Consider the following 24,670-nt stretch of genomic DNA (forward strand, 5'->3'; position numbering starts at 1 on the left):
TGGTATATATAGATCTCCGTGGTGAAAAAGATCACAATTTTCTTCCTTGCTCTTAGAATACATTTCAAATTCCTTAGGATAGCATACAGGGCCCTTTAAGGTCCATCCCTGCATACCTCCAGACTCATCTCTGAGTACTCCTGCCCGAACCATGGTTTGGCCATTCTTAATTCTCTACAAACCTACAGATGCCAACTCTCTTCATCTCCATTCGTCTACATGCTTCTTCTGCTTAACCTGTTTCTGTCTTGCAACACCTTGCTCAAGTTTCACTTCCCCTGGTTTGGTGAAACTCTCTTTTGTCAAAAGGTGTCAATCTCTTCCTCATCTACGTTCAGGGAGCACTCTGACCCTGTATCTCTTACAATAAACTATACTAGAGTTGCTTGCTTGTGTTATCTGCCTGCCCCAATAGATAGTTGAGTTTCTAAAGGGCAAAGATTGTGCTTCCACACCATACCCCTGCTTTTGCTATTTGTCCTCAGATATCAAAACAGATGCCCATTGGCCCAAGAAGCCTCACTGGTCACCCCCTCCCCCAAGATTTAGTTAGGTTTGTTTCCTGTGTATGGCTGTGGTCCCCTGTGCTAGTGCTTTCATATCTCTTTCTCTTTCCTATTATATTAATCGCTTTTTGAGGGCAGGACCTAGGCACCTGAATAGATGGACCTGGCGCCAAGTAGATTTCAGTAAATGTTTGTTGCTGTAAACCTGTCAACCTAAAAATGAGGTATAGCATATTCAATTAGAACTATCTATTTAACTGTGCATTTCACTTTGTAGCTTCAGGAAATAATTCATATTACTTTGAATCAAAATAAGCCTTCTACTCCCTTAAGAGTGGCAAGCTCCCTAAAATAGCAGAAATTAATACTTTTGTCTCCCTAGATATACAATGGTAAGGCTCTGTGTTTGTATATATTGTATTTGTATATATTGAAGGAATTTACTTAACAAGTATTTACTGAAGGTATTCTATAACTGTCTATTCATTGTTTTAGGCTCTTTGGAGACACTAGTGAACCAAACGTTGAAAAATGCCTGCCCTCATGGAATTTATATTCTGATAAGAAAAGACAGAAAATAAACAAAAGACATATATATTAGAAAGTACTACAAAGGCAAAGAAGGTGAAGAAGGGAGATAAGGAGTGCATTATGTATGAAGTTTCAGTTGGATAAAAATGAAAAAAAAAATGAAATCAATCAACTTAATTATTAATTCTATTTTGGCTATTGTCAGATAACTTACTGTTCTGTTTTTTCCATGTAGTAGAAAATATGCTATTTTTGATAGATCATAGATACTATGTGTTATTTATACTGTGCTAGGGGGAGTGGGGATCCAGAGATAAGTAAGACATGGCTTTTATTCTTAGGGAATTCATCCACAAGTCTGGGTAGCTGACATATAAGAGGGATGCTCTGAGTACCAAAATTCTGAGACAGTGTCAGAGGAGCACAGGTGAGAAAACATTCCATCAAGAGATCTCCTGAGCACAAACTCAGTGATCATTAGTGGGAAAGCATCTGGAAGCCTCATCAGGAAACTGAAAAACTGAAAAGTCTCAGAATCTGACAGTATCATAGGCATACGCAAGCCCCTTTGCAAGGCATTCTAAAAGCATTAGGACCATCATATTTTTCAGACCACACTGCATTCACCATTGGAGAAAGCCGGGGGATATGAGAGGATGCTTCCTTTTCTGTGTGGAATGAGAGTGGTGCCAATTCTAATATGCTTCTGACAGAGGTGACTGCCACAGAGAAAATGAGTGATTACTGGAAAGCAGAGTAGAGGTCTACCAAGCAGGGAGGTTAAAAGGGCTTCAGAGTGAGAGTGCCAGACTCAGATTACAGGGTGAGAATCAGAACCCACTCTGAGTTTAATTTTCCAGAACATGTGTATATGGAAAGAAGGAAGGCAGGGGGAGCCCTTAGGTAGAAGAGGCACAGATCTAATTGCTTTCAACTAAACCATCTTGATGAATTCCTAATGTCTGCATCAGATAAATGGAAGATCAAAAGCGTTAATGATATTGCCTTAATCAGATGCCAAATATAAAAAAAATGAATAGTATGAGGTTTCCTTCTTGACAACAACCACGCATCCATCCACCCATGTAGTAGTTAGTATGACTTACTATGTGGGGGACCCCAAGAAAACAGGAAAAATGCAATTTTTTCCCTCTGGGATCTTATAATAGGGAAAGCACAGTAATATCCTCGAAGACAACAAAGGAGTTTTTCTTAAAACTGTTAGGAGATAGGGATGTGAGGATGTGGTTCCAGAACAGAAACAGCCTACCAGTTCAGAGCTTATTTAACAGGTATTCCATGAAGGCAAATGCTGCTGGAAGTCTTTCCTTTCTCTCCCGTCCAGCAAATCCCTATTTACCTTTCAACACCTTTCCCAACTTTCACTTCCCTGGGATGCCTACATTTTTCTGGTACCAAAAGTGCCAATCTCTTCCTCTTACATTGTTCTATGGTCCTTTGCATACATCTTTGTGACAACACATTGACTGTTCGTTAGTATGTCATACTAACTTCGAAAGAGCAATCCACTTTATTCATTCTTATAAAAAGCAGTCCTTTTAGTCATTCCTTGGCCTGGCACACAGTACCTAAGAAAATGCTTGCCAAACAGTGAATTTTCAGGTTTGCTTTCCTCCCTATTTCAGTCAGTCCAACATAGTGCCAATTGCTTTCTTCTTGAAATACAATTCTGATTTTCTAGCCAGTAGAAACAACTGCCTTACACTACCCCTGGGTAAAGGGTCTAAATTCCTTAGCCTGATATACAAGAGTCCCAGGCACCCTGCATTTCCAACCATGAAATAAGTGGTGTCTACAACAAAACATCTTTTCTACTCCCCTTCCAAAACCTGTGCAGAGGCCAAATGACAACCTCTTACTTCATAGTTTCAACACTCTATTCCTACTTATTTGGTAAGATTCAGGGAAAGAGCTGCACTTTGACAGAGCCCTTCCTGATTCCCCAGCTAAATGCAATCACTCTATTTGATTCTGTTGTTACGGCACTCATCACCTTCTATATTTTATTACAGGCATTTATGTAGGTATCTAACAGACTGTATTTAATTAGAAGCTCATTTTGGGGTAGGATTTGAGTCTAAGTAATCTACATCCCTCATGATACCTAGCACAGTCCTTAGCCAAATTTGCTGAATAAGTGAGCAAATGGGATTCCTTTGTCTCATTCCATATTAGGGAAAGGAACTAACAACAGTGGTGCAGTATTTACTTTGTGCCAGACATGAGATTGGGCCCTTTATAGAGTCAATTCACTCACTCACACTATACCTATGAGACAGGTATGATTAGCCCTGTTTTGTGGAAGAGAAAACGGATTCTGACACATTAAGCAAGTCACCCAGTCCCCATAGGTTACCTGGTGAAACCAGGACTGGAATCCACAACTGTTTTATTCTGAGGTTTGTGCTCTTCTATATACCTACATATGGTTTTGACTTGTCTTTGTATAATGTGTTTATGCATAATAATAAATAGCACTGATGACCTGACTGAAAACCAGTGGACTCAGAGATCAGATGATGATGATGATACACTTTCTTTTTCTTTTTCTCCAATTGCTGTCTAGATTTTTGACATTTCCATCTAGGTATGATCTGGGAAAAGTCTAAACAAGGTGACTAAATGCCTTATAGGACTTACTACAAGGTAAAGTGCTTTTACATTGTCGTGTTCTCACTATAGGGGCAAGGAAGTGTATCAATGATTCTTCAATTCTCCAGTGGTGGAACAATTTATCAACACGTTTGCTATGTAGTTTCAGGCAATTTAGTTTTGGAAGGACAGTGATAAGCAATGCAGTTTGTGTAGCGGTTAATGCAGTCAGTGTTTACAGAAATGTTTTTGAATTAAATAGCTAACCACTAAAATATCAAATAATCGCCATAAATAAAATGTATTTTGACTTTAAGATGACATGTGCTCTTATAGGACATTTCTTCTGCATGCTAAGGACTATATAACAAATTAAAGAACACACATTTATGTGGATAAAAGGCAAAAATAAACTTTCCCCAGCAGTAATGAGGGAATCATCACTGACGGTTTGACATATCAATATTTCAGGAAGAATAAATGACTTTCATAACCACTTTTTTATCATATACTTATTCATTTTTTACATTACTAGAATACTTGGAAAAGGATCTATACTTTATCACCTGAAACTGCTTAAAGTATTTCAAAATATTTTAATAAAGCTTTTTGAATTATCAAATAATGTAACTTTTAAACAAATTTTACTATTATTATAAATATTTGCTCTTCATCCCTTGCCCAAAGGAAAACTATAAATCTTGTCTCAACTGAATGAACACCATTTATCATATTCATTTTGTTGTCAATACAATTATGAAAAGCCTTTGGCCTTTTCCCAAGGAAGCTGATTTGCTACTGAAACTCAATTATTATAAGCAAAGCTGGTACCAAGCCATCCTGTTTGGCATCTAACACAGCTTCCTGCATAACTGACACTTTACTCTCCACCACTGACCCTTAATAACATCAACGTCTATGGTCACATGGAGGAGACAATAGTTTCCAGTTCAAAACAAAACATTAAGTCCCAAGGCCTTCCATTTGCTGTTGTCTGCCATCTGCTGGACGAAAGCTTCACTTCAGCTAGGTGCCAAAAAGGAGCTTAGTGAGGAAATGGAAAACAGGCTTAATTAAAAACTTAAATTACAATATGTTCTATGAATTTCAGGCAGTATCAATTATGGCAGATATTTATATTCTTTGACACTGAGGGGGAAAATACTTGACTCTTGGTTGGAACTGGGAGGAGGGAAACATGAAACAATAATTGCTGAGCATCCTAGAGTTGCAGCTTGGTTTCAAGATCACCAACAATTTTAAAGCACCCAAATTAGGCTTTTATGATTTTTCAAATAAATGAAAGTTTCTACTTTGTGAGCTTCTATTTATGTTTAGATAAATAAAAGGTCATATGTAATTTCAGTTTATTCTTCATAGTTAAAAGAATTTTAGAACTTTCCATGCTAAGAACCACAATCCCTGCAGATGTACTTTGTATGCTGATATGAGGACACGGTTCTTCAATGACATGGAAAATTCCTATCTCTAACCCTTCTATGGACACATATATCTGATGAAGTAGGTTTTAATAGAACTAAAAAATGTGAGTCAGTATTCAAATTAATGTTAAGAATTTTTTTTTAATGTGCAGAGTTCTCCCTAAAACTCCCAAAGATTTGCCCAGATACCTTGTAGCTATGTTTTTGGCCTAACTGTGGCATCTGTAGTCAAAGGCTGCCTTTAAGAAGTTTCTTTTGCAGTCTAATTTATGAAGTTTAGATAAGAAGGACTTGAAAGGAGCAACTAAGAAATAGTGCAAGTTAAAACGTAAAATAGCTTTAAGGCTATGGAATTCTTATGTGCTGTAATAGTTTTAGGCATAAAGACATAGAAATGTATTACACTTACATGACCTGTATAAATTGTCACTTCCTGTTAGAATCAAGGAGGATTCATATGATATTAGTAAAACAATATTAGTAGCAACTATTTATGACTCCCAAATATGTTCCAGACATTATACAAAGTGTGTTACCTATTTTAATGGTCACAGTGAGCCATGATACTGGAGGTCTCCTTTCTTAGATGAGAAAACCAAGACTCAGAGAGGTAGAAGACTTGCCTTGGTTTACAAGGTAAGTGAAGAGCTGGATTTCAAGCCTGGTCTGACACCAAAGTCCATGCTTATCTCACTCTTACATGAAGAAGTATTTCTGTGGGGGATGTTTGTTTCTTTGTTTATTTATGTTGCTGTTTGTACTAAGCCTTGGGAAAAGAAAAGTCAGATTTTATACCAAATGAAAAATCCTGACTATTTATTTCCCCTTTTTTCACGGTGGTTAAAAACTGCAGCATGACGAATTAAGCCTCAAAGAGATAAAGTAACCTTCTCAGCCCTGCTAACTGAGATGGGAGTAGAAATTCAAATCTCCTCGAAAATGCCAAATGGTAAGATTCATTGATTCTAAGTTAAAGATAGTTAGCCTGATTATCCCTGCGATCCCTACATAAACAATCATTTGGGGATGTGATTTTTAAGTTGTCAATATTTAATGGCACCAAAAAGTGACCTCTCTGAGCTGGGTCTCCAAATGTTGTGCTCAGTTATCTGCACTGCTGCCACTGTGCTGTAATTTTTAGCTGATTACACATTAGTTCATTTAGCTTTGTTTCCTCTTCCCTACTGTGCCATACTATTAAACGAAAGCGAGGGGCCTGGCATCCCTCTGTGCACAGAGCTGGTATTGTCACAGTGTAATAAGGATACATCCAGTCAAACAGCATGGTGTAGCTGGTCTTTGTGTTCAGTGCAAAGGCAATCCCTCGAAGATCTCTTGCCAGCCCGATCAACATACGCTGTCAGTGGGAAAGAGACACAGTAATTGATTTTCACGTTAGCACAGAGCAGATGGAGTAATAATCAGGCAATAATGACCACATATCTGATTTTGATTCATTAGCTAAAATGTCTCGCTCAGATCCCTTTCTACAGAAAACCGTAGACCCTTTTAAACAAACAGACCATCAAATCTGCTGACCAACTCTATTCTGCTTCTTATAAATTGATCTAAGTCATAATTCCAGCAGTTTAGGAACATTTAGATTCTTAATATACTTTGTTTCGGAATAATGTCCAATTAGAAAAAAAGGGACTTGGAGATTGATAATTCCACAGAACAGAGATGCACAAGGTCTAGACATTAATAATAGCAAATTTTAACCGCATCGGCTTGCATGAAATCAGTCCCACTATGCAATCTAGAGTGTATCCTGGAAGCACACTGGCATTTAAAGATACCTCGTAACTTAGGACAAAATAAAATCGGCCAGGTGACCTACTGCTACCATGACATACTGAGAAGGGCATTCACATTCCCCAAGCAAAGAAAAGGTGTAAGGAAAAGAGATCTATAGTGGTTTTTGGAAGACTTGGATTTGAATCCCAGCTCTACTGCTTGACTGTCAGACTTAAGGCAAGGCAGCAACTTATCAGTCTCAGTTTTCTCATCTATAAAAGGGGCTAATATTGCCTCTTTCACAGAGGCATTGTGAGGAATAAATTTCGTAAATTTATGTAAAAATGCCTAACAAGTCCCTGACACGTACTAAGTGTTTCATAAATATTTAGTTTTAGAGACACAGAAAAAAACTACTTGACTCTTAAACAAAAGAGATCTGACTCTGGACTCTTAATTAAGCTGTCCTTAGGATGATGCTTGGGAAGAGAAAAAGGAAACCCAGGAACAGATGCTAGAATGTCAGAACAAAGAGTACAAATAAACATAATTGCAAAACAAGGATAATTGAGATATGCAACTGTGACTTCTGAAGATACTGTTTCTGTAGAAAGATTCTGCCAGGAGATGGACTCTGAACTTTTCTTTTCACCAGATTTTCTTTTTCCTTACACATTGGTAAGAAATGAAAAGCTCTTTATAGGAAGGCCTTTAAATTACCACCAAGGACTTGGAAGTGAATCCTAAACCTCATCTTAAGGGCTAAATAACATCGCAAAGTAGCAAAGAACAGTTAATCTGTCAGAAATATCCGCAATTTCTGATCGTTCCCCAACACTGTGCTCGATATAACCGGAAGTCATTTATAAAATATTTAGTTTTTAACTGCCTATTTATAAAATGACAGTAATTTTAATTTCCGAATCTGTAAACCTGAATTTCTGTTTCTGCTTCTTTAAGTGACTCATTCTTTTTCCTCTCATAATCTCACTGGTCCTTATTATTCTAGAATCGGCTCCTTACAGTTCTCTCATGTGACTTGGTATTTTTTTTTAAAAAGCCATTTTGCTTTTTATGTAACCCATTTTCATCACCTGGAACCTGTTCCCCTCTGTTGCAGCTTTCCACATTTCCTTTGGCCTCCAGAACAAAATACGTCTTCTAAAAAGCCTTGGTATAATTCTATTCTGAGTATTTAGCTCTGCAGTCTTTCTACGACAGTGGGCTTTTTGGTCTGTTTTTATTACGAATACTTACAGGTTATAGACTACATTTCAAATAATTTTAAGTTTTCACATATACATCAGGCATGCACATTCAGCTCTAAACTGGTCAATGCGAACCATGAGTTTTACTTTCTTCATGCTTAGTGCAAAGGGCTCTTAAAATATCTTTATCTTCATCACATAAAAAAGGTTAACATCTATTTTATCACAAATTTTTCTTCTTTTTTTTTTAATTTTTTATTTATTTATGATAGTCACAGAGAGAGAGAGAGAGGCAGAGACACAGGCAGAGGGAGAAGCAAGCTCCATGCACCGGGAGCCTGATGTGGGATTCGATCCCGGGTCTCCAGGATCGCGCCCTGGGCCAAAGGCAGGCGCCAAACCGCTGCGCCACCCAGGATCCCACAAATTTTTCTTCTTTAAGAGATGCCAAGTTAATAAAAGTGCTCTAAGTGACTCGAATCTAGGAAATTACATCAATCTTTAATTTTAGAAAATGTTACAACACAGCAGAGAAAGCATGTAACAGTATAACAACTAGCTTTGTTTTCAATAGATTCAACTGGACAGGAAAATGCGGTGTTAATGTAAGAAACAGATTTCTTATGTCCCAACAACATCTTTTATCATAGGCAGCAAGAATACTGTAATAATCTACACAGATACTCCCAACACTAAGGGAGTACTTTGTTGGTAGCCAAAACATACCCAGCTCTGTTTTGAGGCAGGATGACTGTTACCAGGAGTTCAACCAGACTACTAAGCAACCTTAGAGAGCAAGAGGTTGTCTGATTGAAATTTAGGGAAGGAGGAGCCATGGTTCACCATCTCATTTAAAACTGTTCAAAGGGATTTATTTTAAAAGTTGCCTTTCTTCTATAGTTGGTCCACATTTGCCTGATGTGTAAAGTGGGAGGCTCATATGTTTTCAGTGAGGCTGTCTTGGGGAGCTGGGTAGGTCTGGGGTTTCTAATCTTAAGGATTCCTTCTGGATAGTTCAAGGAGAAACTGCTTAGGGCTTCAGTACACTGTATGGTGAACAGTTGTCTGTGTGCCAAGTGTGAGACGAATGGGCTGGGAAACAGCTGAAATGCGGCTCCTTCCACCCTGACCCCCAAAACAGGGTTTCTAATGGAAAGTCTGACAGACCCTTTACTGTAGTGGCACTACTGGGGGCAGCTATAATATTATCCTCATAATTCTACTATATAATAACAACAAAGAAAAAGAAGGTGAAGGGTCATTGTGCTTTGTCTTTAGAATTAAGATGGCTGTCTTCATCCTTACAGCATACTCTTAATTCTGGAGACACATCTTAATAACCTCTAAATAGTTCCAACAAAAGAGCCGTGTCAGAGGAATGAGCAGGCCCCAAGGTGTTTCAACTGGAGTGTTTTCATCTGCCTTTATTGCTCTATCCCTCTCCAGAATTAAGGCAATAACCTGTGATAAATTATTCAGGAACTGCTACAGGGATCAAAGCAAAATCATTCTGTTAAAGTGCTGTTTGCAACATTTGGCACTTAGTGCGAAAACTTTTAATGTGCGCATGCTGAAAATCAAGGATTTTAAATAATTTAACGTTGTGGAGTTTTTACGAAGGGCCTAAAGATAGCAGGTTCCTATTTAACTGCTCCTCTTCCTCTGCGAAGTTTTCATTCATTTTCCTTAAACTCGATGACGTCATGGCCAAATCAAAAATGATGCATGAGTCAAGGGAGTACTGGACTATATTTTACTATGGACACGATTATAGGGGAAACACATATATTTTGAACTAATGCTTTAGAGCCAGGATTTGTCACAGCATTTTCTTTCTTTTTCCCTTTACTGTGAAGAGGAAAAACCCAAGACAAAAATTCAATGTTCTCTACAATTTTATTAGGACTAAGTAAGAAAACAAAGCTATAAATTTAAGAGTTTCGCAGCATTTCCTCCCCTCACGACCATATTTCAATTTGGCAACACAGGTCCTCGCTGCTTATGTTCATCCTGAAAGCTGCATTTGAAAAATATCTATAAATAGGGAGTTAGAAAATGCTAGTAAGGGTTGCAAATTAAATGAATTTGGCAGTCCTGCGGCATTTTCATAGAGATATTTTAACAGCATCACCTCCTGTGGATTGGAATACTAAATACTTTATTGAAGAACAAAACAGAACTGTTTTTATCTCTAGTACTTGCAAAATGAAGTACCTGAAAGCACTTTTGCATGTATTATTTATTCATCATGATAGAAAAATAGCCTTAACCTAATAAATTACATTTAAAAGCATTTAGTGCAAAAGTTTTGTTTATGATAAAGCAACAGATTTAGTTCTTTATCGGTAGCTTAAAGCACCAAGTTTTCTTTATACAAATTAGACAGATGGTGCTTACAGTAGAATTTACTAAAGGTCTGTCACAACAAATGCAGCCAAGCTGCATATTTAATCACTGCAGAATCTTGTCTACCTGCAGCTGCCAACTGCTAATCCAATTTCCCTGATAAATGTGGCAAGAGACACGATCAGCAATAAAGAGCATCTAACTCCATTTTCCTGCAGGGCGTCTTTTGATGAACATTTAGGACGGAAGCACGGAGTGCACTGTGTGGCCCTGGTTCGTGGCAGCTGCATGCATTCTGAGGCACAGTTCTCAGGTTACTCACTTAATTCTGCCACTATCATTACGTTGCTATTGATCTCAGTAGCTGTTGCCTACACAGCATTACTCTAGATGAAGCTGAATCAGGCAGTTATCATGCATCAAACTTGCTCAAAAGCCTGGAGATTTCCCCTTAATTACTTGTGATTTTATTTGCAAATACCGTTAAAGTGTAATCAAGCAGTCACTTTCCAGGGTCGTTAAGAACTTGCTGGTTTAGGGATATATCACTAGAACTCCATTAAAAATGACTCTAGGAAGATGGTTTCTATCAAAGTAGATGGGATTCCATCAAAATGGGCTTGGAGTATAATGAAATCTTGAAGTGAAACAAATGTAATTTTTAGAAAGATGGTGTTTTCAACTCCACTGCTTCTTTCTGATATAAAGGGCACCAATAGCTTTAGAGCTGCAAAGATGTTGTTGGTCCTTCAAAATATTTGGAAGACACCTAAAAAATACAGCTAACCTGAGTAGAAACTCTGCTAAAGAGTTTTAGCAAGACTATGAACACAAAGAAAATCTCTAAGATCCCTTTTAGTTTTAAAATTCTATGACTACCGCATGTTGATAAACATTCATTTCAAAAACTCTGTTTCAAAAGGTATCGCATTTGGCTAATTATTTTTTGGTAGAAAAATTACACTAAAATAACTACCACAGGCCATTGTTTTACTATCTGGCTTCTTACTGCTAATTTTTTTTTTTTTTTTTTTTTGGTAGAGAGAGGAGAAGTCATGCAAAATGACGGTTAATATTTTCGACTTATTCCAAATAACAATAAAATATGACTCGAACATCACCGACAAAGGTGCCTACATCCTCTAGAGTACATTTATTAGTCTTTTAAAAATAATAATCAGTGTCAATCTATTTAATATAGCCCAGATACATTATGATTTCAGAAGATGCTACTCCTATTTTGCAGATCTTGTGTTCCCCACCCCCCACGTTAAAATATGGGACTGTTTTGTCACAAACAGCTTGCTGCACTTAAGGATTTTACTAATAAAACATAATGTTGTCTTAGATATTATGACTGTTGCCACAGCTGAACTGACTTGTCAAATCAATCCTAATACGGCTCCCACAGGCACATAAAAACCTTATTTAGCTATCAGTTATCCTAATCACTTTGTTCAGTTTAAGAATGCAATACTTCAAGACCAGCTCCTATTTATACATATATGCCTAGCCATTTAATAAAGTCTTGATTTATATAAATTCTTGTTTAAAAAAATATTTAGAGATGTAGTGTTTTAGCATGTGTATGTGTGTGCATTCCTCCATATAAATATGTTGAGGCATACAGTGCAGGGTGGATAAGGGAAGAGGGATGTTTAAAACAGTGTACCCATGAGAAGTGTTCTTTTAAAGATACTAACTGCCACAAGAGATAAATCATCTGATCGTAAACTATCCAAAATCACTCGCTGACCTCAAAGTCAATTTGTATAAGAAACTAAAGAAGTACTTACATGAAAAGTACAACTCAAAGCCACATGAAGCTGAGGAGGCAAGAATGACGAGGCGTAGAGCACATACAAATATGCAGAAACCTTTTTGTGGATCTAGATAACCTAGAATGAGCAAAATCATCTTTCATCACGTTTAGGAACAAACCCACCTTTACATCTTCTTGTTTAAAGTTGTTGTTGAATATTTGTAATATTGTTTCAAAAGAGACGGTAAGAGGCAGCATGAAATTCTCAAATTCGTCTTCGTCTTCGCCTATTACAAAAACAAAAGGGTCACCATGGTTTAAAATGCGTGCTATTGTACATTAGCCTAGGCAGCAAGTGCTTCATTCAGTCTCAGAAATGTTCCCGAGAAGGGGTCAGCCTGCATTCACACTCATGCTGCATTCTGTACTTTGTTTGGCTCATTGAATATTCTGGTGTTTTGCCTTCCTTCTCTTTTGCACCAAATGAAATACCAAAATTACTTATCAGCCTTTTTTTTTTTTTTTCTGGCTCTTTATTGGATCAAACAGACTCATGCCCCAGGCATCTCAGCCCTTCAGTTCTTGTGCCCCCAGAGCTTCCCCAATGCCTCAAGGAAAGCCTCTTTCAAAGCCTCAGAGACAGGGGATCTTTTTTTCCCCTTCTCTTTAGGTGCCAAGGCCCTAAAGGGCTCACAGACTCAGGTGCCCAGATAGCTCTAAGTTATTATTCCCTTTTATTTATGTTCTCTTTTATTAATTTGTTAAATAGATACCAGGGAAACTTTTATCTGCCAAATAAGATGGGGTCCCTCATGGGTCATTTGGATTTTAAGTACATTCTCCATGGATTTTAAGTACACTTCCACTTGCACTAAGCTTCCTTTCTTTATAGAACTGAGCCATTTACTATTTTTTTTTCCATTTCCTCAAAGATTCTATCAAAGCAGAATCTTCACTTCAAACATGGATATGCACAAAACGCTATATATTTTTTACTAAAAACTTGTATTTGAGTATAGTTGACAATGTTAGTTTCATGTGTACAACATAATGATTCAACTTCCCTACAGTTACGCTCTGCTCACCACAAGTGTAGCCAGAATCTGTCATCACACAACACTATTAGAGTGTCATTGACTATATTCTCTAAGCTATGCCTTTTTTAAAAAAGATTTATTTATTTATTTATTTATTTATTTATTTATTTATTTATTTCTGATAGAGAGAGAGAGAGAGAGAGAGAGAGAGAGACAGAGACACAGGAGGAGGGAGAAGCAGGCTCCATGCCAGGAGCCTGACGTGGGACTCGATCCGGGGACTCCAGGATCACGCCCTGGGCCAAAGGCAAGTGCTAAACCGCTGAGCCACCCAGGGATCCCTTATGTCTTTTTTTTTTTTTTAATATTTTATTTATTTATTCATGAGAGACACAGAGAGAGGCAGAGACACAGGCAGAGGGAGAATCAGGTTCCGTGCAGGGAGCCTGATGTGGGACTCGATCCCAGGACCCCAGGATCACACCCTGGGCTGAAGGTGGCGCTAAACTGCTGAGCCACCTGGGCTGCCCTAAGCTATGCCTTTTATGCCATGACTTATTCATTCCATAACTGGAAGCCTATATCTCCCTCTCCCCTTTACCCATTTTGCCCAACCACCTCCCTTACCTCCTTTCCCTCTGGCAACCATCAGTTTGTTCTCTGTATTTATAATCTGATTCTGCTTTCTATTTGTTATTCATTTTTTTTTACATTCCAGCAGAGTAAAATCATATGGTACTTGTCTTTCTCTGACTTATTTCACTTAGCATATTACCTTCTAAGTCTATTCATGTTGCAAATGACAAGATCTCATCCTTTTTTATGGCTATGTAGTATTTCATTGTGTGTATATGTGTGCATGTGCGTATATGCACCACATCTTCCTTATTTATTTATTTATTTATTTATTGTGAGGGGGTGGGAAGAGGGAGAGAATCTCAAGCAGACGCCACACTGAGTGTGTGGAGCCCAATGCGGTGCTCCATCTCATGACCCTGAAACCAGAACCTGAGCTGAGATCAAGAGTTGGATGCTCAACCTACTGAGCCATCCAAGTGGCCCAAGGGGATTCTTTTCTTTTACTTTTAAAAATATTTTATTTATTTGAGAGAGAGAGGGAGTGAGCACGAGCACATGAGTAGGGGGGAAGGGCAAAGGGAGAGAGAGAAGCAGACTCCCTGCTGAGCAGGGAGTGGGGTTCGATCCCAGGGCCTGGAAATCTGGCCTGAGCCAAAGGCAGATGCTTTAACCCACTGAGCCACCCAGGCGCCCCAAGGGGTTTCTTTTAAATGAGAGCTGATTCTCTCCTTCATCCTATGCCACAGGGAATTGTGAGCCCCCCACTCTACTGATCAAGAAACAGGCAGAGAAAGGTTAAGTGACTTACTCAAGGCAGCATACTTAGGAAGTAAAACTATATGGTCCAGACCTCTTGATTTCCATGCTATCAGTTTTTAAGTAGAGCATTCGAGAGGAAACAATATGTCAGAGAAGAGTCAGTGGTTCTTAAGTTTGGTCCTTGATATAGCAGCATCAGCATCACTTGGGAACTTATCAGTTGTAAATTCCATCCCAGGGCTACTGAATTAGACACTCTGAGGGTGGGGGTCCAGAAATGTGTTTTAAGAAGCCCTCTTGGTGATTCAGATGCATGCAAATATTTGAGAAACACTGGTCTATACATCATTCTATAGATAAGTAAACTGAGGTCCAAGGTCACATAATACAGGTCAGTGGCACAATCACGTCTTCAGACTGTTAAGGGGTGGCTGATGTGGCTAACCCTGATCTTCTGTTACTTCTCTTTCCCCTTTAACCTTATGCACTTTGTTTCCAGAGTCCAAAGGAATCAGGGACTTAGCTTTGTTCACAAAAATATCAAAAGGCCAATGAATCTCTCCTGGTATGCTGTTCTAAACAAGGGTTAGATCTCTAAGGGAAGGGGAAGGGGAAAGGGAAGGCAGATCAAATTATAATCCCTGCTCTGTCAATTGGTTATGCAACCAAGCTATTCCTTTTAGTTACATCCTCTGTCAACTGGTGATAATGTTAGAGACCTTTACAGAAAGTCTTGCTTTTCCATTTTGTTTGTTTAAAATTAGTCTATCACTTTATTTATATATACATATACATATATATATTTATTATTGGAGTTCAATTTGCCAATATATAGTATAACACCCAGTGCTCATCCCATCAAGTGCCCCCCTCAGTGCCTGTCATCCATTTACCTCCCCCCCCCACCACCATATCCCCTTCCACTACCCCTTGTTCATTTCCAGAGTTCCAACCCAGGTGAAACAGCAGCTCTCCCAGTCTGAGCTAAACTCGCTGGCAAGTACTCTCTAAAGCCCCACTGTAAGCATTCCCCCTTCCTGCTGTGGGTTCCCACAGCATTTTGTCTATTCTTGATGATAGGTAACACTGATTAGGCTGCCTCAAATTTACAGATATTTAGGCATATAGCTAATAACATTAATAATACTGCCTGACATCATTCCACCACTATCACCATTTGATGAGGAGTTACTATGGGGATTAAATGAGATAAAATTTATAACTTGTGTATGTAAATTATTAGATTTGTCAGCTTACACTGATGGTATCTTTGGCTTTGCTTCTGGAGAGCTAAGACTGTACATCTTTGCATTTCTCAATGAAGGAGAATGATGTAGGCAGGTAAGGCTCATCAATAAACAGACCCAATGTCTGGCTCCACCACTTACTGTTTAACTTTGGATGTTCACTAATTACCCAGAGTCTCAGTTTTCTCATCTACAAATAACGATAAAAATATCTATCTTTGTGAATGTTAAGTGTTATAACAGATGAAAAATAGAAGATGCTCAATAGGGTAGCCTGGGTGGCTCAGCGGGTTAGCACGTGCCTTCAGCCCAGGGCATGAGACCCAGGATTGAGTCCCATGTCGGGCTCCCTGCATGGAGCCTGCTTCTCCTTCTGCCTGTGTCTCTGCCTCTCTTTCTCTCTGTGTCTCTCATGAATAAATAAATATAATCTTAAAAAAAAAAAAGATGCTCAATAAATAGTAGTGGTGGTTGCTAGTATTACAGTGTTAGCACCTGGCATTAGTGCCTGGCATGTATTAGGGAAATACTGTATTTGAATGAAAATTTTAAAAATCCCTTATTTTCTTAATATCTGATATGAATAATACAACAGCTAATTGAAGTAGACATTATCAAATCCTTAGATATATATGTACATATTTAAACTATATAATCTTACTCTCCTAAGATAAAGTATCTTTTTTTTTAAGATTTTATTTATTTATTCATAGACACAGAGAAAGAGAGAGAGAGAGAGAGAGAGAGAGAGAGAGGCAGAGACACAGGCAGAGGGAGAAACAGACTCCATGCAGGGAGCCCAATGTGGGACTCGATCCCAGGTCCCCAGGATCACACCCCAGGCTGCAGGCGGTGCCAAACCGCTGCGCCACTGGGGCTGCCCGATAAAGTATCTTCTAAATATGAAATTATTAATGAGAATAGTGGTAACCATCACTGCAGGCAGATAAGGGCACAGGAAAGAGTGTATGCTTTGAAGGTTCTAAACCTGAATCCCTGGCTCTGCTACTCGTTAGCATTCTGATTTTGGACAAATGATAGCCATTAACATTTTTGTTGTTTTGAGGTTTATGTGGACCTAGAGAGGTAATTACAGTGATCAAACAAAGTGTGATCACCAGGTTGTCCCCCAATGTCCTTCCTTTGGGAGCAAAGCTTTTCATAGGTAAGGATATTTCATCAGAACAAAGACAAATTCAGGACTTTAGCGTTCAACCTTTCATTTAATATAATACATGGAGCTACAGATCAAAAAACTTCCTGACTCATCTCCTTCCTCAACTGAAGTTTGAGGCTTATAGGAAAATCAAGGCACAGAAGACAAGCCACCAAAATGTGCAGGAAGAAGTCAAAGAGGAAATACAGTAATGTGAACAGCAATCCTACTTAAAATGTTACATCCTCAAAGATGCCCTCCTTGACCTCCTAAAAACATTACTGCAAAACTCTCTCCCAACCCCCACCCACTTTCTACTTCCATCACCTACTTTAGTTTTCTTATGGGATTTACTATGATCAGACTATATATTCACATATGTATTCATGGTCTTCTCTACTAGAATGTAAGCTGCTCCTTGGTGAAGGAACTTTGTCCATTTTGATCATGACTCTATCCCCAGGGACTAGAAGAGGGTCTAGCATCCAAGAAATAGTTGTGTAGTGACGGAATAACAATAGTTATTTCCTGAGTGCTTATTATGTGAAGGCAATGAGTTTAATACTTGATTTACTTAACAGATACCTTTGTGGTTGTTCCTATGTTTTAAGTACCGCTGCAAGTTATTAATGGTCCCAACAATCCTATGGAGTTGTATGATGATTTTCCTTCATTTACATGTGAACAGGGAGGCGCAAAGGGATTCTGTGGTTTACTCAATGTCCTTGGGCTGGTAAATGTCAGTAGAGGAGGATCTCCAATTACACTATTTACTTTCAGCTCATGGTCTTCTCCCTGTCTCTAATGGGGTGGAAGGTATCAGAGGTGTGGGCATTGAAGTCAGGGTCACAGAATCTTGAGTTTAGAGCTGCATGAAGTTAGAAGAGGGTGAAGAACAATTAGCTTGGTTCTGGTAGGCAGAAAGGAATTTCTCAGCCATCATTTGAGTTCAAGTTAGGAAAATATGACACATTGGTGGGTTATTTCTACAAAAATGTCTATGCTTCAGTTAGCACTGTTCCTCTCTTACTGCAAGGTGATATGTTGTATAATCTAAGCTGGAAAACTGGTCATTTCTTTTTATGTCATGCAAATAAACTCTATACAACATCTATTATAGATTTTGTCCATTATGTCACCATAAAAAGGAATGAAGTACTGAGACATGTTAAACTATGCCTGAGTCTTGAAAACATTATGCTTGTGTGAAAGAAGATAGACACAGAGGCCACATATCACATGATGCCATTTACATGAAACAGCTAGAATGAGCAAATTCATAGAGAAGGTAGATTAGTGATTGCCAGGGGCTGGGGGCGGGGACAGTAAGAAATGACTACTTTAAGATACAGGATTTCTTTTTGAGGTAACAAAAATATTCTGGAACTAGATAATGGTTATGGTCTCACAGCCTTGTGAGTATTTTGAATATAATAAATACCACTGAACTAGCACTTTAACGGGGTGAATTTTATGGCATGTGAATCTCAAAAAAACCCAACACCAAAACAAAAAAATACCACCAACAAAATTCTCTCCACCTTTATTTTTTTTTAATTATTTTTTTTAAATTTTTATTTATTTATGATAGGCACACAGTGAGAGAGAGAGAGAGAGAGGCAGAGACACAGGCAGAGGGAGAAGCAGGCTCCATGCACCGGGAGCCCAACGTGGGATTCGATCCCGGGTCTCCAGGATCGCGCCCTGGGCCAAAGGCAGGCGCCAAACCGCTGCGCCACCCAGGGATCCCTCTCTCCACCTTTAAATGTATGTATAAGAGTAAAACTTCTCCTTTCCTCAAATTAAAATGCAAATAGAGGTTGGATTAGAGGGGATCTGGAGGAGTACTCAAGGAGCAGCTAATAGTACAAATAATTATGGTAATAAGTGATGAGGATTTATTATATAACTATTGTGTGAAATAGTTTGTTATTAGTCATAAGTTACTATGGTAGGCTGAATAATGGCCCCCCAAAGATGTCCATGTCCTAGTCCTTGGAATCTGTGAATATATTAGGTTATAAACAAAGGGGAATTGAGGTTGCTAATCAACTGTCTTTAAACTAGATTATCCTAGGTTCTCCAGATGTGTCCAGGGTAATCACAAAGGTCTTTGAAAGTGTTAGAGAAAAGAAGACAGGGAAAACCATAGAGATGGCAGCATAAGGACTTGACCTGATATTGCTGGAGAAAGGAGGCCATGAGCCAGGAAAGCAAGAGACATCTAAGCTGCAAAAGGCAAAGGAACAGATTCTTCTGCAGAGCCCCAGAAAGGAACACTGCCTATTGACACCTTGATTTTACCCCCCTGGACCCATTATGGACTTCTGACCTCCAGAGTTGTAAAATAATAAATCTGTACTATTTTAGGCATTAAATTTGCAGTAATTTGTAATGGGAGTAATAGGAAACTGATATAGTTAGTAAAGGTCAGATCTAATGTTATGAAGCTCTGTTCCAAACTATGGAGAATTAAGAGGAGAGACAAACAAGGACATATAGAGGCAGATGAGTGAGGAAAATAATCTACTTAAAACCAAGCATCAGGCAGCCCAGGTGGCTCAGCGGCTTAGCGCCGCCTTCAGCCCAGGGCCTGATCCTGGACACCAGGGACCGAGTCCCACATTGGGTGGGCTCCCTGCATGGAGCCTGCTTCTTCTTCTGCCTATGTCTCTGCCTCTCTCTCTCTCTCTCTCTCTCTCCTTCTTCTTCTTCTTCTTCTATGTCTCTGCCTCTCCCGCCCCACTCCCGTGTCTTCTCTCATAAATAAATAAAATCTTTAAAAACAACAACAAAAAAAAAACCAAGCACCAATGGGTCATATCAAAAGAGCCAGTGACTTTTTCAGGCCTATGCCTGCATCATCTGCAGTTCCCCAGTGCTTTGTTAGAGTAGCACTTCTCAAGTTCTATTAGAATAAAGTCTTGAGAAAGGTGCTTGACTCCATCTAACTTGGGCCAGAATTTAGTTTTCATTCCAATTTCCCCCTACATAGCCTAGGAGGAGTTGTAGCTGGCTGTGATAGGACTCAGCTTCAGGTAGGGCAGGATGTTTTAGAACCTGTTAGGAAGTGTCATCAGCTCCTGCTTCTGGAGGAAAACAATAGCCCAAGTGCTGAAGTAATAAAGGTACTGAACTTAGCTCATTTTGAGGCCTAGTGTCAGTCATGCCCCTGATTGCACATTCAATAAATATTTGTGTCTTAATTAATTAATATACACTTAGTGTTTTGTGATAGGAATTGTTCCAGGCCTTTTCACACATCTTTATCTTATTCAAAGCACCTAACAATTCTTTAAGATAGATAGATATCTCCATTCCATAGATGAGAAAATTGAGGATCTCTTTAATTACTCTCCCTAGGGAACCAAAATGTTTATTTTAGTTCTCAGAAGAAAAATACACTGCCCATTGTAGACTTTTATATTCCTTTCCTAGGAAACCTACTCTAAAAGTTTCATCCCTGAAGCATATCATTCCCTGGGGTGCTCTGGACTCTCTACCCTCAAAACCAGGTAAGTTATTAAAACTGGATCTGGACTTAATGGGCTGCTTTCTGCCTACAGGGCCAGCTAATTAGTCTTAATTATCTCATTACAGATTCTAAGTATTTCCAGCTGCTTCTTTACCCCTTACTGCCCAGTTCCCCCACCCCCCCCATGTCTATTTTCTAGATAGTCTCTGCCAAGTCATGGACACAGGTGATATACTGATGTATCCTTCTTATCTATCAGAACATTAGTTATTTCTGATCAAGCTTCACACTTGCTAAACCCTTCTGGGACATCTACCTCTCTGTTCTTTTTATCCATGAGAATACATACGCTTTGGCCAATTATTAAGACATGAGGACCAATTTTAAAAACTACATTTTGATTTTCATTGACCAGAAAAACCATAATACACCTATATAGAGCAAATAATAAACATGAATCTATCTGTTTACTTGATAGAAGCTTGGAAAGTAATTCCTTCTCCCTTCTTCTCACTGCCCTCAAGGCTCAAATCAATCATTCAGTCCAAACAGTTCAAATAAAAATGACAAAGAAAAAGTTACTTTTCCTAACTGACTGAGAATATGAAAGGTGAAGTCAGTGTAGCAGAAGTGAATGAAAATGTGTGGTCTAGAGGTAGGGCTAGAGGTAATGTGACCTTGCACAAGTCATTTAGTCTCTCTGAATCTCACCTTTCTAACAGATAAACAATGCAATAATAGCTATTTCACATGGGCTGTTGTGAGGATCAAATAGGACAATGTATGTGAGAGTGGTTTGCAGACTATAAATTTATAAACAAATGTTAGTTTATTATTAAAGAAAAGGAAAGTTTCCTTTCTCTGTGTATTTTTACTTTTATCATTAGGACCTATTTCTAGAATACTCTTCCCTTTTTATTCAAGTCATTTACTTTTTATTTAAAACTTCTCAAATTTAAGTGAGAGATATCTTCAAGTGTCAATTATCTATTAAAAGCCACAAACGTAGATGAATACTATAGCATGCATCTCCCTAAGGAGAAAATATCTCTTAATGTTTATAATAAGTAACATTTTAATACTAGCATTCCCTTGATCATTAAAAGATATGACTTTTTCTTAGAGTTTGAGGGTCTGAGGAAAGTAATGCTCACTCAGATCCTATCAACATGCTCTTAGTAGTTCAAGATAAGGTACAATCATAAAAAGGCTGAGGAAAAGCAACTGTTAGTGACACCAAGGAAATGACACTGAGTAATTCTAAGTTTGTGGTTGGTAAAAGCTTAATTTGCAATGAGTAATATTTAGTTCTCCACAAAACAAAGAGCCTTGTTGTCGTTCTTTTCCACACTTCCCTTCTCCAATATTTGTCAACTGAATTCACCTCTATTCAAATTAAACAAAATAGAAGGTTCAAAAAAAAATAGAAGGTTTTACTTATTCAAGTATTTTACACTGAACAGCTCCCTTGAGGTTCTCCATTTACTGGCTTGGGTAATATTATCTTTCCTTTAGTTTATTAGATTGACAAAGTTAATTTAAAAATAACCTAGGGAACTTTAAGTGATTCTTGGAAGGGCTAACATGCGTGCACATATGGACGGTCACCCATCTTCTTCTGTATGTATGTTATCTTGTGAAGGGAGTTTTTGCATTAATTTTTATAATTTCCTAGGATACAGAAATATATTACCAACATTAAATATCATCATTCTGATGATGAAATGCTTTCAATTCTGTTCTATATACAAGTAAGCATTTTGTCTAGTGTAGCCAAGGAGCAATTTGATAAAATGGTACAACTGTTTATTGCCAAAAAACCCCCCATTTTCATCTGAAATACAACCTGGGGCATATAGCATCTAATTAAATTCATACAAAGTACAAATTATTGAATAGAAACCAAAATGCATTTCAAAGTAAACACCAATCAATGTGACACCCCTTTTCTAATCACTCCAAAATGTGCATGTGGCTCATAAACAACATACTGTTTAGTTTGTTAGATTCAATTAGAATATGCTTTATATTTCAGTCCAAGAATTATAACCCATGCTTTGCAAGCAGGTTGGTGAGGTGTTTCTTCTATTTGATTCTTACAAAAAAAAAAAAAGTCAGTGATATAAAAAGTTTTTTCCTAATTTTTCTTTGTTTAATTTGAGAAGAGTTCTCATTACCTAATATTTTCACTTCTTTCATTTAATGCATGGATCTGTGCTTCTTTTGACAACAGCACCATCTCTTTTTCTTTTGTTTTCATAACAGTGAATACACAATAGAAAACTAGAAAGCCACACACACAGGAACTCTGGCAGCAATGTTCCAGTCAACCTAGTTTGTGAGACAAGGCTTCAAATAATAAAACTGTGTTCAGCAACACTCAACAAATGATCATCTATAAAGTAATAACACTTTGAACAGAGAGCAACAAGCGACTAATCGAGCCCAAGAGTGGCCAACTGTAGCTGATCACTTGTGAAAGTAGTCAGCCATTTGATTTGTTTTGTCTTGGAGAGGCCAATGATCAAAGCTACTCGCAGAAAGTACCTGGCAGGAATTGATGATTACAGAAACCATGATGATGGCATCCTGGTTATAGTGTACTTATGTATCATTCATTCACTAAATATTTACTGAGCACCTACAGGGTAGCAATTGGAGATCGGTGCTAGAAAGCATGAAAAAGGCAAAGTCCATGCCCTGAAGGAGCTCAATGAATTCTGAGAAGAAGAGAAACTCTGGTTCTTAACAAGGAATAGAAGCACTTCCACAAAGTCAGTTTCTATTTCTCCCAAGGTATCCAAAATGTATTTCCAACACACCAGATATTTACTTTTAAAAAAAAAAACTATGAACTAAAAAAATATCAATTTATACTTTATACTGTTATGGGTTAAGTAATTCAAAGGAATCTAACTCTGAGAAACCTAATAAGATCCCTTTTCAGTTATTCAAATTTATGTATTTTACTTCAGCTTCTCATACCTTACAGCTTACATTAAGCAATACTAAATAAAAGTAGTCTTCAAAGTGGCAGCATGTAATGCAGGGTCTTTCTGGGCATTATCATGACTCAATAAACATCACAAGGATAAGTGCAAGAGTGTGGTGAATACTGGTAGCGCTGTCTTGTTGTTGAAGCTACCATGGATTTATGGAAGGTTCTTTTGTCTATGATGACTATATGAGAGTGGAGCTTGAGCTACTCCATTTCCAGGTCCTATAAATGTGTGTGACATGAACCTAATTCTAGGAAATCTCCTCCATCCAGTTCTCTATGATTTTGGTTGCCCCATTCCTTTCACTGTCTGGCAGGGTCATTAAAAGAGCATTTTTATGGCTTTCCAAAAGAAATTCAGTCTAGACAAGGGTCTTTGTTAATGCTTGGACAACTGGGAGGAAAGCAAGAGGGCAAGCTCCTTGAGGGCAGGGGCCTGTATGCCTGGCTGGTTTCTGTCCTGCCCCTAGAGCTCACAGCACAGCGTGTTCTCTAAATGATGACTGAGGAGTGACAGAGTCGGGCTGCTCCTCTTCTCTCTAGTGCAGCAGCCAAGAGGTAATACCGGCCAGTGTGCAGTATGCAGAGCTGTCACTCAGATCTCCCACTTGCCTAAGGTAGCAGATGATTGGGTTTTGCATGCCTGGTTTACACTCTTCAAATATTTATAGACAGTTCTCTTTGCCTCAAGCCCTCGTTGTCACTTAGCCAAGTTATACATACACGGCTCTTTTAATCTTTCTTTAGAAATCAATCCCACCAAGCTCCTTAGTCATTCTAGATGTATTTCTCTCAACTTTTGGTTGTTTGTCTCTTTGGTAATTTATTCTGTTGAAATGCATGAAAATAATACAGATGTGGAGCAGAGGGCGGTTTAGTCACCTTTTTACTACAAGGAGGAATGTCTTTTATGGGCAAAAGAAAATTATTTATCCTTTTTCCTTTTGGATGATCATGTTTTTAAAAATTCATATTTAAGTTGATGGGTCAATCAATACATTGCAAGAGAAAGGATGAAAAAAAGTATCATCAGTATTATATATAATTCTCTAACGATGATATTGTCATTGATTGAACTCTTTCCTGTGTCTATAAACTGATTAATTTAACCTGCAGTATTCAAACATGGGGGGAAAATGGGAACCTGGAGTAACATGGTCACCACAAAGAGACTTAAGTGCCCATCCTCAGGTACTGTCTACCTGTGGATAGGTCTAGCTAACTTCAGCTTTTCAGTGAAAAAATTTTTTTAAAAAGTTCTATTTTTTCCCATT

General features: G+C 38.2%; 1 protein-coding gene across 13 annotated transcripts in view; it reads right to left on the bottom strand.

Annotated features, from left to right (window-relative positions):
• The window catches only part of RANBP17 (RAN binding protein 17), a 310,517-nt gene that overhangs the window by 59,230 nt on the left and 226,617 nt on the right, over positions 1–24,670 (bottom strand). For all 13 annotated transcript variants that reach the window (XR_012001183.1, XR_012001182.1, XM_072756619.1 and 10 more), the window contains 2 exons: positions 12,329–12,432; positions 6,361–6,449 (listed from right to left, as the gene is read on the bottom strand). Coding sequence is in view for 11 of the 13 variants with exons in the window: in XM_072756619.1 (XP_072612720.1) it covers positions 6,361–6,449; positions 12,329–12,432 (193 nt within the window). In the remaining 2 variants the exon portion in view is untranslated. The remainder of the gene's footprint in view (positions 1–6,360; positions 6,450–12,328; positions 12,433–24,670) is intronic.

Source organism: Vulpes vulpes, chromosome 4 (assembly GCF_048418805.1).
Source record: "Vulpes vulpes isolate BD-2025 chromosome 4, VulVul3, whole genome shotgun sequence".
In the NCBI taxonomy this organism is placed as follows: Eukaryota; Metazoa; Chordata; class Mammalia; order Carnivora; family Canidae; genus Vulpes; species Vulpes vulpes.